Below are 16743 nucleotides of genomic sequence, written 5' to 3'. Positions count from 1 at the left end.
CAAAAAATTAAACCTTAAACAATTGTGCAGCTGATGAGATTCTACTTTAACGATGATACATTTCTCCAGAAAAATACATGAAAAGTATTTCATTCACACGACTTCACACATTTTTGCACATTTATTGAAAAGGAAAAAACTTTTCTGTGACATTTGAAATGAAGCTCTGTTGTAGTTCTCAGTGGATTCCACCAAAATCCTAAATTATATTTCTAAAACTGCATTTTAAGCCTTTTATTTCACATAAAGTTCATTTTAAATAAAGATATAACACATTTCTCTCTCTCATCACTTTCCTCTACATTTAGGCTGAATCTTCTTTCTCTCCATCCTTCCGTTCTGCCTTTCAATCTGTTTTCATGTCATTTATTTTTTCGACCTCTTTCCATCCCTCACTCTCCGTCTCTCCAACATCCGTTATCAAACACAACATGAACAAAGCCAATTACAGCCACTGCAACTTTCCTCTACCGCCTCCTCCTCTCCATCTCTCCATCACCTCGATCTCCTCCGTTACAAGCCCTCGTTTCCATCCTCCCTCTTCTCTCTCTCTCTCTCCCTCTGTCTCAAATGTGTTCTCTCTTTCCTTTTCTCGCTCTCTGTCGCCCACCACAGGAGTCCTGAGAGCCTCCAATCAATCAGCGTCTGAGAGGCTTTTATTTTTAGAGCAACTCCAGCCAAGTGGGAGGGAAATGGAAAGATGGAGACAGAGAGAGAGAGAGAGAGGGGGGGGGGTAAAACTATAAGAGGAGTAAGTCAACTAAGATTCAAACAGCAGAGAGATGGAGGGATGAGGGACGGGTGGAGGAAAGGTGAGGAGGTGGAGAAAACATCATGGAGATCTGTAAAAGAAAAAGGGAGAGAGTGAGAAAAGAGGGATGGAGGGGGGTTATAGAGAAAGACAGGAGGAAGACAAGAGAGAGGGATGCAGAGTGGAGAGGAGGACGACGAGAAGGGAGGATCTGATGTGGAAGAAAAACCTCAGTCTTCCAGAGTCGTTCAAACAAGAAGTAAAAAAAAGTCCGTCCCCCACTTCAGCTGCTGAGAGGAGTTATCGCAGAGCGGTCACCATGGCAACCGGTCGCTCAGCACCGCTCTGTGTTAGACTGGTCGGCGTGGAAATGGTTGACGGGGGCAACCCTTCCATTAGCATCTGGAAACAGCTCCACGCTGCAAAAAATGATGCAGAGAGACAGAAAGTTTCCTCCGTCGGTTCTGAATTATTCTTTTTATCTTGAAAACAGATTCTGGAGCAGAAGAATCTAGAATCTGTCGGCATCAGCTTCTCGAACACATCGAATCATTTACAACTTCTGATGAATCACTCACATGTCACCTCGTCAGGCGTTAGAGTAGAATGCTAGAATTCAACAAATCTAGAAACCAAATGTTTGAAATGTTTCCTCCGACTGAAGTTGGTATATTTTAAGATTTGTTTAACAGATTTGATTTTTTAACATTGTTAATACAGTCGTGTATTTTCAGTATTTCACTGCTGGAGTTTTAAACGTGACGTCACTGCTTTAATATTTTTATTCTTTTTCTTTTTGACGAACGGATCAGTTCATGGATAAATAGAATCAATCAGTTTTTATGAGTCGATCATTCTGTTTTCACATCCGTTTAAAAAATCCCCGGTGGAGCTCGTCACCTTTTACAGTGTGGCCCCTCTCGCTCACTTCCGACAGACCATAATAACAACAGGTGGAAACCCATGGCAACAAGCTGATTTCAGATCAGAGTGACAGACGCCAAACTATTCTGCTCTCTCTTTCTCTCTAACTCGATCTCTCTCTCCTTCTTTCTCTCTCTGTCTCTCCCCCTCTCTTTCTGTCTCTCTCTCTCTCACTCTCTTCCCTTCATCTCATGTCCCCTCCCTGCTGAGGAAGGAAGTCCTTAAAAGGACGTGTTGAACTTTCATTGAGGAAACACCGTGGCGTTTCCATGGAGAACGTCTGCACATGGTCTTTATTGACATTATTCTCCCTTCGGCAGAATAAGAATGAGAAAAGAACGTTACTGAACATTTCTTTCTTGTCCTCCTGACAAACATCACTTCACATGTTCTCAGCAGTAAATTTGTTTTTCTGTTTCTTCCAGGCGACGTTCAAAGGCTGGATGGACATCATGTACGCAGCCGTGGATTCCAGGGCCGTGAGTTCATTTGCATTGTTTAACCACCGGATGACGTAAGATTCCACACGAGGTTAAAAGTAAAACAGCAAAGACGTGAGATGAACCGAAGAGAGTTTTCAGTTTGGACTCAAACTAGAACTGAAATGAAGCGTTCAGACGATCCGAGGTCGTTAAAGAGAAGAAGAATTACTTTTATTGTCACGTTAACACTTTTTACATGCATACATGAAATTGTTCTCCGCATTTAACCCAGTTGGCACCTGTTTAAACACGCATAGAAACACACATAGATATACATATCACAGATGCCATGTACACACACATACTGGAGCGGTGGGCTGCTGTTGCCAAGCGCCCGGGAAGCAGATGTTGGGGGGGGCGGTGCCTTGCTCAAGGGCACCTCGGTCGTGGCGAGCGGGAGCGGGGATTGAACTGCCAACCTTCCGGTTATTGGACGACCTGCTCTACCGCTGAAAAAAATTCAGTTTTTCTTTTTTTTTCTTGTTTTTTGGACGAATGTTTTTTTTTCAGTTTTTCGGACACAATTTTTTTTCCTTCTGTTTTTCGGACACATTTTTTTTCTGAGTTCAGAGAGCATTTGAAACAATAGACGCATTCATTCCTTTATTGAGAGATTTAGTTTAATCAAGTTGTACTCTGATCTGGTTTAAGATTGTCCTGTCTTTAAGTCATGTCGATGTATTATCATTAGTTTGTCGACTCTGAGGACCTTTCCCATTCGGATCTGCTGAGATGGGGACATGTATGTGCAGGCAGGAGTCACCATAGGTCCATGGGAGTCACTTGCCAGTTGGAGGTTCATGCGGGAGTTCGTTATTCTGAAAACAGAAAAAAATTAGTTTGTCTGAAAAACAGTAAAGAAATGTGTCCGTAAAAAATTTTGTCTGAAAAACAGAAAAAATTTGTCCGTAAAAAATTGTCTGAAACAAATTTGTATGAAGAACAGAAAATAAATTACTCCAGAAAAAAATGTGTACGAAAAACATAAAAAAAATAATGTTTGTCTGAAAAACAGAAGAAAAGAAATTTGTCAGAAAAACAGAAGAAAAATTTGTCCCAAAAATAGAAAAAAATATTACTCCGGAAAACAGTTAAAAATTTGTCCGAAAAAAAATTGGCTGAAAAACTGAAAATTAATTACTCCAGAAAAAAACAAAAATTCGTACGATAAACTGAAAGTAAAATTTTCTCTGAAAAACAGAAGAAAATAAATTATTTCGAAAAACTGAGAAAAGACAGTGTTGTCTGAAAAACTGGAAAAAAAATTGTCTGAAAAACATGAAAAAAATAATTTTTGTCCGGAAAACAGAAAAAAGTTACTTAAAAAAACACAAACAAAATTGTCTGAAAAACAAAAAGAAATTCGTCAGAATAACAGCAAAACAAAATGAGTCTGGAAAACAGAAAAATTTTTGTCTGATAACAGTAAAAATAATGATTCCAAAAAAAAAAAAAATTACCTCGAAAAACAGAAAAAAATGAGTTTGGAAAACAAAAAAAAATAACTCCAGAAAAAAGGAAAGTGTTGTCTGAAAAAACTCGAAAAAAAATGTGTCTGAAAAACAGAAAAAAAATGTGTCTGATTACAGTAAAAAAAAAAGATTCCTAAAAAAGAAAAAATTACTTCGAAAAACAGAAAAAACTAAAATTGATTAACAGACAAAATTACTCCAGAAAATAGAAATTTGTCAGAAAAACTGAAAAAAAAATTGTCAGAAATTTTTTTTTCTGAAAAATTGAAAAAATTTGTCTGAAATAAATTTGTCTGAACAGAAAATAAATTACTCCAGAAAACAGAAAAAAATTAATTACTTCGAAAAACTGAAAAAAATAATGTTTGTCTGAAAAACAGGAAAACTAAAATTGATAAACAGAATAAAATACTCTGGAAAACAGAAAATTATCCAGAAAAACTGAAAAGAAATTTGTCCGAAAGACTGAAAAAAAAATTGTCAGAAAAACAGGAAGAAAAACAGGAAAAAAATTAATTTTGTCTGAAAAACAGAAGAAAAAAAAGTGAAAAAAAATCTGTCAGAAAAATGTTTGTATGAGCAGGAAAAAAAAATTAGTCTGATTAACAGTAAAACAAAATGAGTCTGTCCACAAAAAAAAATTACTTCGAAAAACAGAAAAAAGAAATTTGTCCGAAAAAGTGAAAAAAAATCTGCCAGAAAAAAATTTGTCCGGAACACAGAAAAAATTGTCTGAAGATCAGAAAATAAATTACTCCAGAAAACAGGAAAAAATTATGTTTGTCTGAAAAGCAGAAAAAAATAAAATTGACAAACAGAAAAAAAATACTCCGGAAAACAGAAAAAAAAATTACTCCAGAAAACAGAAACAATTTTGTACAAAAAACAAAAAAATTAATTACTTTGAAAAACTGAAAAAAATTGTTTGTCTGAAAAACAGAAGAAATTTTGTCTGAAAAACAGAAAATAAAAAATTACTTCGAAAAACAGAAAAAAGAAATTTGTCCGAAAAAGTGAAAAAAAATCTGTCAGAAAAGAATTGTCCGGAGAACAGAAAAAAATTACTTTGAAATACAGAAAAAAAAATGTGTCTGATTACAGTAAAAATAATGATTCCAAAAAAAAAAAATTACTTCGAAAAACAGAAAAAAGAAATTTAGTCTGATTAACAGTAAAACAAAATGAGTCTGTCCAAAAAAAAAAATTACTTCGAAAAACAGAAAAAAGACATTTGTCCGAAAAAGTGAAAAAAAAATTGTCCGAAAAAAATTTGTCTGAAAAACAGAAAAAAAATTAGCTTTGTCTGAAAAACAGAAGAAAAAAAATTAATCCGGAAAACAGAAAAAAAAATTACTTAGAAAAACAGAAAAAAGAAATTTGTCTGAAAAAGTGAAAACAAATCTGTCAGAAAAGAATTGTCCAGAGAACAGAAAAAAATTACTTTGAAATACAGAAAAAAAAATGTGTCTGATTACAGTAAAAATGATTCCAAAAAAAAAAATTACTTCGAAAAACAGAAAAAATAAATTTGTCCGGAAAACTGAAAAAATAATTGTCCGATTAACAGTAAAAAAAATACTCTGGAAAACAGAAAATAAAAAATTACTTAGAAAAACAGAAAAAAGAAATTTGTCCGAAAAAGTGAAAAAAAATCTGCCAGAAAAAAATTTGTCCGGAACACAGAAAAAATTGTCTGAAGATCAGAAAATAAATTACTCCAGAAAACAAAAAAATTAATTACTTTGAAAAACTGAAAAAAATAATGTTTGTCTGAAAAGCAGAAAAAAATAAAATTGATAAACAGAAAAAAAATACTCCGGAAAACAGAAAAAAAAATTTGTCCGGAAACAGAAAAAAAAAATTACTCCAGAAAACAGAAACAATTTTGTACAAAAAACAAAAAAATTTATTACTTTGAAAAACTGAAAAAAATAATGTTTGTCTGAAAAACAGAAGAAATTTTGTCTGAAAAACAGAAAAAAAAAATTAGTCCGGAAAACAGAAAAAAAATTACTTCGAAAAACAGAAAAAAGAAATTTGTCCGAAAAAGTGAAAAAAAAATTGTCAGAAAAAAATTTGTCTGAAAAACAGGAAAAAAATTAGCTTTGTCTGAAAAACAGAAGAAAAAAAATTAGTCTGGAAAACAGAAAAAAAATTACTTAGAAAAACAGAAAAAAGAAATTTGTCCGAAAAAGTGAAAAAAATCTGTCAGAAAAAAATTTTGTCCGGAACACAGAAAAAATTTGTCTGAAAACATTTGTCTGAAGAACAGAAAATAAATTACTCCAGAAAACAAAAAAAATAATTACTTTGAAAAACTGAAAAAAATAATGTTTGTCTGAAAAACAGGAAAACTAAAATTGATAAACAGAATAAAATACTCTGGAAAACAGAAAATTATCCAGAAAAACTGAAAAGAAATTTGTCCGAAAGACTGAAAAAAAATTGTCAGAAAAAAATTAGTCTGAAAAACAGGAAAAAAATTAATTTTGTCTGAAAAAAAAGTGAAAAAAAATCTGTCAGAAAAATGTTTGTGTGAGCAGGAAAAAAAAATTAGTCTGATTAACAGTAAAACAAAAGGAGTCTGTCCACAAAAAAAAATTACTTCGAAAAACAGAAAAAAGAAATTTGTCCGAAAAAGTGAAAAAAAATCTGCCAGAAAAAAATTTGTCCGGAACACAGAAAAAATTGTCTGAAGATCAGAAAATAAATTACTCCAGAAAACAGGAAAAAATTGATTACTTCGAAAAACTGAAAAAAAAAAATGTTTGTCTGAAAAGCAGAAAAAAATAAAATTGATAAACAGAAAAAAAATACTCCGGAAAACAGAAAAAAAAATTACTCCAGAAAACAGAAACAATTTTGTACAAAAAAACAAAAAATTAATTACTTTGAAAAACAGAAAATAAAAAATTACTTCGAAAAACAGAAAAAAGAAATTTGTCCGAAAAAGTGAAAAAAAATCTGTCAGAAAAGAATTGTCCAGAGAACAGAAAAAAATTACTTTGAAATACAGAAAAAAGAAATGTGTCTGATTACAGTAAAAATAATGATTCCAAAAAAAAAAATTACTTCGAAAAACAGAAAAAATAAATTTGTCCGGAAAACTGAAAAAATAATTGTCCGATTAACAGTAAAAAAAATACTCTGGAAAACAGAAAATAAAAAATTACTTAGAAAAACAGAAAAAAGAAATTTGTCCGAAAAAGTGAAAAAAAAATCTGCCAGAAAAAAATTTGTCCGGAACACAGAAAAAAAAAATTACTCCAGAAAACAGAAACAATTTTGTACAAAAAACAAAAAAATTAATTACTTTGAAAAACTGAAAAAAATGTTTGTCTGAAAAACAGAAGAAATTTTGTCTGAAAAACAGTAAAACAAAATGAGTCTGTCCAAAAAAAAAAATTACTTCGAAAAACAGAAAAAAGACATTTGTCCGAAAAAGTGAAAAAAAAATTGTCAGAAAAAAATTTGTCTGAAAAACAGGAAAAAAATTAGCTTTGTCTGAAAAACAGAAGAAAAAATATTAGTCCGGAAAACAGAAAAAAATTACTTAGAAAAAAAGAAATTTGTCCGAAAAAGTGAAAAAAAATCTGTCAGAAAAGAATTGTCCAGAGAACAGAAAAAAATTACTTTGAAATACAGAAAAAAAAATGTGTCTGATTACAGTAAAAAATAATGATTCCAACAAAAAAAATTACTTCGAAAAACAGAAGAAAAAAAATACTCCGGAAAACAGAAAAAAAATTTTGTCCGGAAACAGAAAAAAAAATTACTCCAGAAAACAGAAACAATTTTGTACAAAAAACAAAAAAATTAATTACTTTGAAAAACTGAAAAAAATAATGTTTGTCTGAAAAACAGAAGAAATTTTGTCTGAAAAACAGAAAAAAAAAATTAGTCCGGAAAACAGAAAAAAAATTACTTCGAAAAACAGAAAAAAGAAATTTGTCCAAAAAAGTGAAAAAAAATCTGTCAGAAAAAAATTGTCTGGAAAACAGAAAAAAATTACTTCGAAAAACAGAAAAAAGAAATTTTGTCTGATTAACAGTAAAGCAAAATGAGTCTGTCCAACAAAAAAAAAATTACTTAGAAAAACAGAAAAAAGAAATTTGTCCGAAAAAGTGAAAAAAATCTGTCAGAAAAAAAATTTGTCCGGAACACAGAAAAAATTGTCTGAAGATCAGAAAATAAATTACTCCAGAAAACAAAAAAATTAATTACTTTGAAAAACTGAAAAAAATAATGTTTGTCTGAAAAACAGAAAAAAATAAAATTGATAAACAGAATAAAAATACTCCGGAAAACAGAAAAAAAAATTAGTCCGGAAAACAGAAAAAAAAATTTGTCCAGAAAACTGAAAAAAAATTACTTCGAAAAACAGAAAAAATAAATTTGTCCAAAAAAGTGAAAAAAAATCTGTCAGAAAAAAATTGTCCAGAAAACAGAAAAAAAAATTTGTCTGGAAAACAGAAAAAAATTACTTCGAAAAACAGAAAAAAAAAATGTGTCTGATTACAGTAAAAATAATGATTCCAACAAAAAAAAATTACTTCGAAAAACAGAAGAAAAAAAATTTGTCCGGAAACCAGAAAAAAAAATTACTTTGAAAAAAATGTTTGTCTGAAAAACAGAAGAAAAGAAATTTGTCAAAATAATAATAAGTAAAAATAATTATTCCAAAAAAAAAAAAATTACTTCGAAATAAAGAAAAAAAAAATTTGTCCAGAAAACTGAAAAAAAATTTTTTTACAGAAAACTGAAAAAAAATTATCTGACAACCAAAAAGAAATGTGTCAGATTAACAGCAAAACAAAATTTGGAAAAATAAAAAAAAGACATTTGTCGTTAAAACAGAAAAAAAAATTTGTCTGGAAAACAGAAAAAAATTACTTCGAAAAACAGAAAAAAAAAATGTGTCTGATTACAGTAAAAATAATGATTCCAACAAAAAAAAATTACTTCGAAAAACAGAAGAAAAAAAATTTGTCTGGAAACCAGAAAAAAAAATTACTTTGAAAAAAATGTTTGTCTGAAAAACAGAAGAAAAGAAATTTGTCAAAATAATAATAAGTAAAAATAATTATTCCAAAAAAAAAAAATTACTTCGAAATACAGAAAAAAAAAATTTGTCCAGAAAACTGAAAAAAATTTTTTTTACAGAAAACTGAAAAAAAATTATCTGACAACCAAAAAGAAATGTGTCAGATTAACAGCAAAACAAAATTTGGAAAAATAAAAAAAAGACATTTGTCGTTAAAACAGAAAAAAATTAGTCTGGAAAACAAAAAAATTTACTCCGGAAAACAAAAAAAATATGTTCAGAAAACAGAAAAAAAAAAAATTAGTCTGGAAAACTAAAAAAAAATTACTTTGAAAACCGAAACCAAAAAATTTTGTCCAGAAAAAAAAATTGTCAGAAAAACAGAAGCAAATGTGTCCGAAAAACTTTTTTTTTTTTACAAGTGAATGCAATACGCTTCCGTAGAAACTGGTTTAAACTTTAAAATCTGCTATGTTTTTTGTTCTTCGCAGGTCGAGGAGCAGCCGATCAAAGAAATCAATCTGTACATGTACCTGTATTTCGTCATCTTCATCATTTTCGGCTCCTTCTTCACCCTCAACCTCTTCATCGGCGTCATCATTGACAACTTCAACCAGCAGAAACGGAAGATAAGTATTTATAACACATTTACAGAATCTGTTTCAACACCTGGAGAAGCTGAGATTAGAACTGGACACACATGGTTTCAGCCTGACTTTCATTTTTATGGCATTTGAAACTTTACACTGATTTTATTTATGACATATAATTATTTTATTTTGTGTCTTTCAGGGTAATGAGAATAATTGTGAAGTGTGTGTGTGTTTACCTAGGAGGGCAGGACATCTTCATGACAGAGGAGCAGAAGAAATATTACAACGCCATGAAGAAACTGGGCTCCAAGAAACCTCAGAAACCCATCCCCCGACCTCTGGTACCAACACACAGCACTTCACAATAAAAGACACAGTCGTTTTGAAACTATAAAGAAATTATATTGAGAAACTAGTTCATGAAACACGAGGTTTGGAGTTTTAACAGAAAACTACCTCAATTAAAATAATTAAACAAGAATATTCACAAAGTTCTACCTTTAATATGAATATATTTCAAAATAAAGGTCTAATTCTCTCAGCTGTTGAGATTAATAAGAAACGTTCTTATTCTGCATTAATGTGAAACATCCGTGGTTAAACACAAATATGACAACGAAGAGTTAAATGTTTAAATAATGAAACGTCTCTTCTCTAGAACCCGCTGCAGGGCTTCTTCTTCGACCTGGTGGGGAAGCAGGCGTTCGACATCATCATCATGGTGCTGATCCTCTTCAACATGATCACCATGATGGTGGAGACGGACGAGCAGTCGCCGCAGATGGAGTACATCCTGAACAAGGTCAACCTGGCCTTCATCATCGTCTTCACCGCCGAGTGCCTCACCAAGATCATGGCGCTGCGGTGTTACTTCTTCACCGTCGGCTGGAACATCTTCGACTTCGTGGTCGTCATCCTCTCCATCGTCGGTGAGCGGTCTGAGATCAGCTGACTCCTGACGAGCTTTCAATCAAACCAGCTGTTTAGAACTTCACAACTCAAAGTGTTTCCAGAATCGACGTGATTAGAATGAGTTGACCCAGAGAGAGATTTCATTTTTACTGAAAACTAGTGTGTGTGTGTGTGTGCGTGCATGCGTGCGTGTGTGTGTCTGACATGACAGTTATCCGTCAACAAAGTGACCATCAGTGTGGCCTTGATGTTTATCCAGTATCAAGGTCCCGTATGGTCATGTACAGGACCACACACACACACACACACACACACAAACTGACAGAACTCTAAACTACTGTTTTTGTGTGTGTGTGTGTGTGTGTGTCTGGGGGAGGTGAAGGTAACAGCAGCAATCAGAGCTGCCAGAGGGCGTTCCCTAGAGACAAATCAAACATGAATGACCCCTTACATCAGCTGGTCCGAGTGTGTGTGTGTGTGTGTGTGTGTGTTTGCATGTCTTTCTGTGGTTGTGAGGGTTGGTGATGGGTGTGAGGGGAGGGATTGCCCCCCCCCCCCAGTTGTGTTGATGTATGATGTGATGGTGACTCCCTCTCAACTCCCCCCTGCTCATCCCTTCAATCAGCCATAGCTCAACCCTGGAAGACAGATGAAGTGTGTGTGTGTGTGTGTGTGTGTGTGTGTGTTCTTTTAAAAGGCTACAAACCAATCAGAGTCAAGTACAGGTAGACTCCGCCCAGGTAGGCGATGATGACAGGACGTGCGTCAGACACAATCGTTTCGTCCTTAAATTACAAAGTGAAACTCAAACTATCAGATGAAACAAACATGAAGCTTCAGACGTTCCGTGTGGAAACGACCGGAGAACTCGTCAACTGAACTTTAAAAATTATTCAAGCGACCGTTCGTAACCTTCATCTTTTTCTCTTCTTCTGTTTTTCAGGCATCGTGCTCGCTGACATCATCGAGATGTACTTTGTGTCACCGACCCTCTTCCGAGTGATACGATTGGCTCGTATTGGACGTATCCTGCGTCTCATCAGAGGAGCAAAGGGCATCCGGACATTACTGTTCGCCCTCATGATGTCTCTTCCTGCTCTTTTCAACATCGGGCTCCTCCTGTTCCTGGTCATGTTCATCTACGCCATCTTCGGCATGGCCAACTTCGCCTATGTGAAGCGGCAGGCGGGAATCGATGACATGTTTAACTTTGAGACGTTCGGGAACAGTATGATCTGCTTGTTCCAGATCACCACCTCCGCCGGGTGGGACAGTCTGCTCAGCCCCATCCTCAACAACTCCCCTGAGGAGTGCAATCCCCACATCCCCCACACCGGCACCACGGTCAAGGGGAACTGTGGGAACCCGTCTGTGGGCATCACCTTCTTCGTCACTTACATCATCATCTCCTTCCTCATCGTGGTGAACATGTACATCGCCATCATCCTGGAGAACTTCAGCGTGGCCACAGAGGAGAGCACGGAGCCACTGAGCGAGGACGACTTCGAGATGTTCTATGAGGTTTGGGAGAAATTCGACCCGGAGGCGACACAGTTCATCGAGTACGCCAAACTGTCCGACTTCGCCGACTCGCTGTCGGAGCCGCTGCGCATCAGCAAACCCAACAAGATCAAGCTTATCTCCATGGACCTACCCATGGTCAGTGGGGATAAGATCCACTGCCTGGACATCCTCTTCGCCTTCACCAAGCGAGTCCTGGGTGAGTCGGGCGAGATGGACGCCCTCAAGCAGCAGATGGAGGAGAAGTTCATGATGGCCAACCCTTCCAAGATCTCCTATGAGCCAATCACAACAACTCTGAGGCGGAAACAGGAAGACGTCTCCGCCACCGTGATCCAGAGGTGCTACCGCAGACACTTGGTGAGGCGGCAGATGAAGGCCGCCTCCTACTTGTACCGTCAGATCACAACACCTCGACATGCAGGCGTCGTCTGTGAAGAAGGTGGCGAGGGAGTATTTGGGGAAGACGCACCTGAGAAGGAAGGGCTGATCGCCGCCATGATGAGGGAAAACTACGGCTCAAGTTTGTTAGGGATGGAGCACTCGGAGACGATTTCCTCCACCTCCTCTCCGCCATCTTATGACAGCGTGACGCGAGCCACGTCCGAAATATTTCATCCGCTTGTTGTCAACACAGGAACCGTTGTTGTTGACACTGCAGGCGGCGAACCGAGCGAACAGTCGCCAGCTGTGGTCGACTCGGACAAGCGGCAGGAAGCGGTTCCATAGCCGGAACCGAAAGAGCAAAAAAGTATCAGACGTGGATTTTCTCGTTCGGGTGAATTCTGTTTGTTCTGTCGTTTGCTGAATGTACCACAGCGGGGGAACGCTGAAGAGGCGCCACACGGAAGCTGCGAGGAACCGCAGGAGTCGAGCGAAAGAGCAAACAAAGTGGAATATTTCCGAGCGTGTTATTTCCGGTTCCCTGCGGAGATTCCTGGACCCGAGGGCGAGTTTCTTCACAGGGAAACAGACAAACTGCAGAGGCGCTGGAGTAAGAGACCGAAGCGTAGAGAAGAACCACCTCTGGATCCCTTTGACCTTTTGGGTCTCTCGTGTTTTCAGGACATTGACTGACCTTTGACCTCAGCTACACGGGTCAGAGCAACTATATCACAGATGTATCCATCATTTATTGGCCTGGGGGGGTTGTGCCTCCCCACAGATGATCCATATGCTCAGAGTTAGCCCGGCTGTACGAGCGTTCCCGGCGGTGTTTCCCAACACGTTAACGCTCGGCGGTTTTCTGACCGAGACTCGAGAGAGGAGGGAAAACAATGAACGTAATTTTAAAAATGTTTTCGTAGTAAAAGTATAACTTTGTTGATGTTACCAGTCTTTTAATAGCGGTACGATTATTACTATTTTTTATATTTTTTAGAGTAAGTTGAAGAAAACAATACGCAGTCTCCCTCTTTTGACTTCGGAGCGGCGCTGGCTGTGAAAAAGTGACTGAAGAACCACGTTGTAATAGACGAGAGAAGAGAAGGAAAAAAAAATCTCAGAGACCTGAGAAGCAACTTTTTCTTTTAGAAGTTTTGCACTTTTGAGTTTGCGTCACTTTAACACATCTGGATCACGTCACATCGGATCGGAGCCCGGGATGTTTTTATTTCTTTCTTCTGAAAACACCAAAATTCTAAAAGTGCACGTTGAGATTTCTCGTAAAAAATTTGACTTTAGTCTCATGAAATGACATCTTTGTTGTGTCACAGCTTTTCATCGTCATAAAATTATAACTTGATTCTCATAAATCTACAACTTAGGTCTTTTAAAGTTTGATGATGATGTCACTGTATTAACGATACGTCACCATTTTCTTTGGACAAATCGCCCAACGCCAACTCTCCGTTTGGCTCCGCCCACATAAGATTGTAAGTTCTGTGTGTTGTGAACGACCCCCGACCAGAGTGCGACAATCAACTCAGCACACGAGCGTCACGATTTCAGTTCTCACTCATCCTTCGATCAGCGTCCTGGACACGAACCGACGCTTCTTGTTTCAAGAACATTTGAGATTCTTCCCGTCTGAAGCGATGAAGCGGTTTATTTATAACTTCATGAAAACTTTTATCAAACAAAGTGGACGAAGTGCTGCGACACGTTTCAGAGGCCGAAGAGTCCACGTTTGTAATAAAATCAGACGCTGACACTGAAAACTTTTTCTCGTGACAGTTTGAAAAGCCGAGCCGGTCGTTTCCAGGACACCGACGCTTCTTCACTTCCTGTTTTCACCTCATGATGTGAAGAGTTTCATTTTAAAACAATCTGATGCAGTGATTTGACCAAAGTTACTTTTCTGGTGCAAAAGATATAAAAGAAAAATAAAAGAAAACATAAAACATCTGGAGTTTAAAAAGAAACTCTTCAAACCACATCACAGTTTTATTTATGTATTTATTTATTTATTTATTTATTCGATGATCGAGTTCTTCTGGTCGACGGCTTTATGAGCTTTTTTATTCTATTGTAGGGTCGACCTCACCCTCACCCTCACCCTGACCCTGATCCTCACCCTCACCCTGATCCTCACCCTGATCCTGATCCTCACCCTCACCCTGATCCTCACCCTGACCCTGACCCTCACCCTCACCCTCACCCTGACCCTCACCCTCACCCTGATCCTCACCCTCACCCTGACCCTGTTCCTCACCCTAACCCTCACCCTGATCCTCACCCTCACCCTCACCCTGATCCTCACCCTGACCCTCACCCTCACCCTAACCCTGACCCTGATCCTCACCCTGACCCTCACCCTCACCCTGACCCTGATCCTCACCCTCACCCTCACCCTGATCCTCACCCTCACCCTCACCCTGACCCTGACCCTCACCCTGACCCTCACCCTGACCCTCACCCTCGCTGGAGGTCGAGCGACACGGCTCTTTATCTATTTTGCACAGAGAAACAAAAAACCGAACCGCGTCAAGCAATAACGGTTTGCCGACACCTTACAGTGGATTCTTAGAGAAGCTTTTTTTTCTGACTGTATGAATCTGAGGAGAAAAACCTTAAATGCACAATCACACCTGAATGATTTGAAGAGTCCCTGATGCAGCACTGACAGTGTTACTGTGGCTTTACAGACGAATACGCTGCAGATAGCAGCGTGTTTTTATTCAAGTGTCAAAGTGTGTGTACAGCGTTTGTTCGCTCGATATCAATATTTCCAACAACCTCTCTCTCTCTCTCTCTCCGTCGTCGTGGTCACCCGAGGGATCTTTACTAAACGCTTTATTAGACAATAATATAAAAAAAAAGAAAAAAGACAAAAAAGAAGAATTTCACTGGCACCGTCTGGACTCAGTTTTTAGATTCTATTGAGAATAATAAACCATGTAGGTGAAAACTAAAGACACGGCTGAACTCTGCGGAGGCGTTTTCAGGTTGCAGTTGTGCTGAAGGGCTGTTTTCAGTAGCAATAGACCCAGAGTGTGCCTGCTACACATGAACCCAACACTCCAAGCCATGCTCCCACGTTGACTGACTGCTTGATTGATTAACTGTTTTTGATAATGAACGAGGTTCACAGTCGCTCATCACCCCCCCCCCCCCCCCCCCGGCACTGAGAGCTGATTGGCTGATGACACGATTAAAGGAAACGTCACAAAGGTTCAGATTCACTGCAGCAAATCCACCAAATCAGAAACCTGAGCTGGTTCCTACCCCCAAGATGCAAATCTGCATCATTCAGGAAAATAAATCGAGCTCCTCACTTTCAATGTGAGAAATTAAACATTGTGCTGCGTTAAAACTCCAGGATTCGTGGATTCTTTCGAACGTCAGAATGTTTCCAAAGCCCCGAGGATGAAAACGTCTGGTCGGAGCAATTCACCGATTCTCTGATCAAACTGTTCCTGGTGTGAAACCAAAAGTTCGTCTGCTTCTCGTTGAACTTGAGTGAATCTGGACCTTTGGTTTCACTGAGCACAAAAACTTCAGCTGCACATCGACTGTGTCACAGCAGCAAACTAAACCTGAGCTCTGCCCGAGACGCTCTCCTCCGACGTGTCCGGGCGGGAAACGGAAACTAAAGACGCAGCAGAATCCGTGTTTGCTCGGCGCCGTGTGAACGCGGCACCAGGTTCAGAATCTCTGCTCCTTTTTGTCGCCTTTTCCCAGTTTCCAAACCAAAAGCTGCTTTGTCACCTTCAAAATAAAAGGACAAACATGTAGGTACCAACGCGGAGGACGCGCACAGGAAGCGAGTGGTTTCGTTGTTCCTTATTGTTGCTGTTGTTACTATTGACTGTGTGAAAATGCAATACAACACTTGTGAGTGATGCTGTATCTTCTTTGCAGCTGAATCGTTTCATGGATTTGGTTTTTCCAGGCGTTCTCTCACTGCTTCAACCACCGCCGCCCCGTTTACACCGCAACTGGTTTCACGAAGGTTGTCACAAGTGGTTTCGCCAGATCTCCGGCTTCATATCAGTTACACAGAAACCTCATATCTCCAGATAGTTGCCTTTATTCCGGTGAGGAGAGAAGAGGCCCAATATTTCCCTTTTTGATTCTTCTGCCAAATTTGAGAAAACGTTTGTAGCGGAGGCGGCTGACGAGACGAGGTGTCTTCATCTGAGCGGTGTCGATGTGAGTGGATCCAAATCCATCCTGTCTGTAGAGCGCCGAGTCCTAATGAACGTTATCCTCAATTCAACGTGACACCTGTAACGAACCTCGTGAAGATATCAAGAGAGAACGACCTCAGTGAAACCTCGGTGTAAAGGAGGCGAGAGCTGTGCCTCAGTGACCCCCCCCCCCCCGTGTTTTAGAGACAATAATGATACAATAATTCAAATATGAATATATACACATATATATATATATACTTTTTAGTACTTTGAGTTGAAATACTTTTTAGTATTTTGCAAATTCATGTCTCTGTATATAAAACAAAAAAAGCCTCCTGTAATAAACCAGAACAAATTTAATACTGAATCTATTGTGTTGGTTTTATTTTGAAGGAGACAGACAGGGTACGAGGGGAGACGAGGGGACACGAGGAAGGAGAGAAGGGTGGAGGAGACAAGAGGAAGGAGAT

At 37.6% G+C, this 16743-nt stretch overlaps 1 protein-coding gene across 4 annotated transcripts in view; it reads left to right on the top strand.

Moving 5' to 3' along the window:
- Positions 1–16640, top strand: part of LOC109644605 (sodium channel protein type 3 subunit alpha-like) — a 106204-nt gene extending 89564 nt beyond the window's left edge. For 3 of the 4 annotated variants that reach the window (XM_069512147.1, XM_069512144.1, XM_069512145.1), the window contains exons 28-32: positions 2101–2154; positions 9165–9302; positions 9503–9607; positions 9925–10195; positions 11122–16640. In XM_069512147.1, coding sequence (XP_069368248.1) covers positions 2101–2154; positions 9165–9302; positions 9503–9607; positions 9925–10195; positions 11122–12428 — 1875 coding nt within the window. In that variant the 3' untranslated portion in view covers positions 12429–16640. Of the gene's footprint in view, positions 1–2100; positions 2155–9164; positions 9307–9502; positions 9608–9924; positions 10196–11121 lie in introns of all 4 variants that reach the window. The other variant, XM_069512146.1, reaches the window with a different exon arrangement.
- The last annotated feature ends 103 nt before the right edge of the window (positions 16641–16743 follow it).

This window comes from Paralichthys olivaceus, chromosome 17 (assembly GCF_024713975.1).
Source record: "Paralichthys olivaceus isolate ysfri-2021 chromosome 17, ASM2471397v2, whole genome shotgun sequence".
Lineage (NCBI taxonomy): Eukaryota > Metazoa > Chordata > Actinopteri > Pleuronectiformes > Paralichthyidae > Paralichthys > Paralichthys olivaceus.
This window is presented reverse-complemented; position numbering and strand designations above follow the sequence as displayed.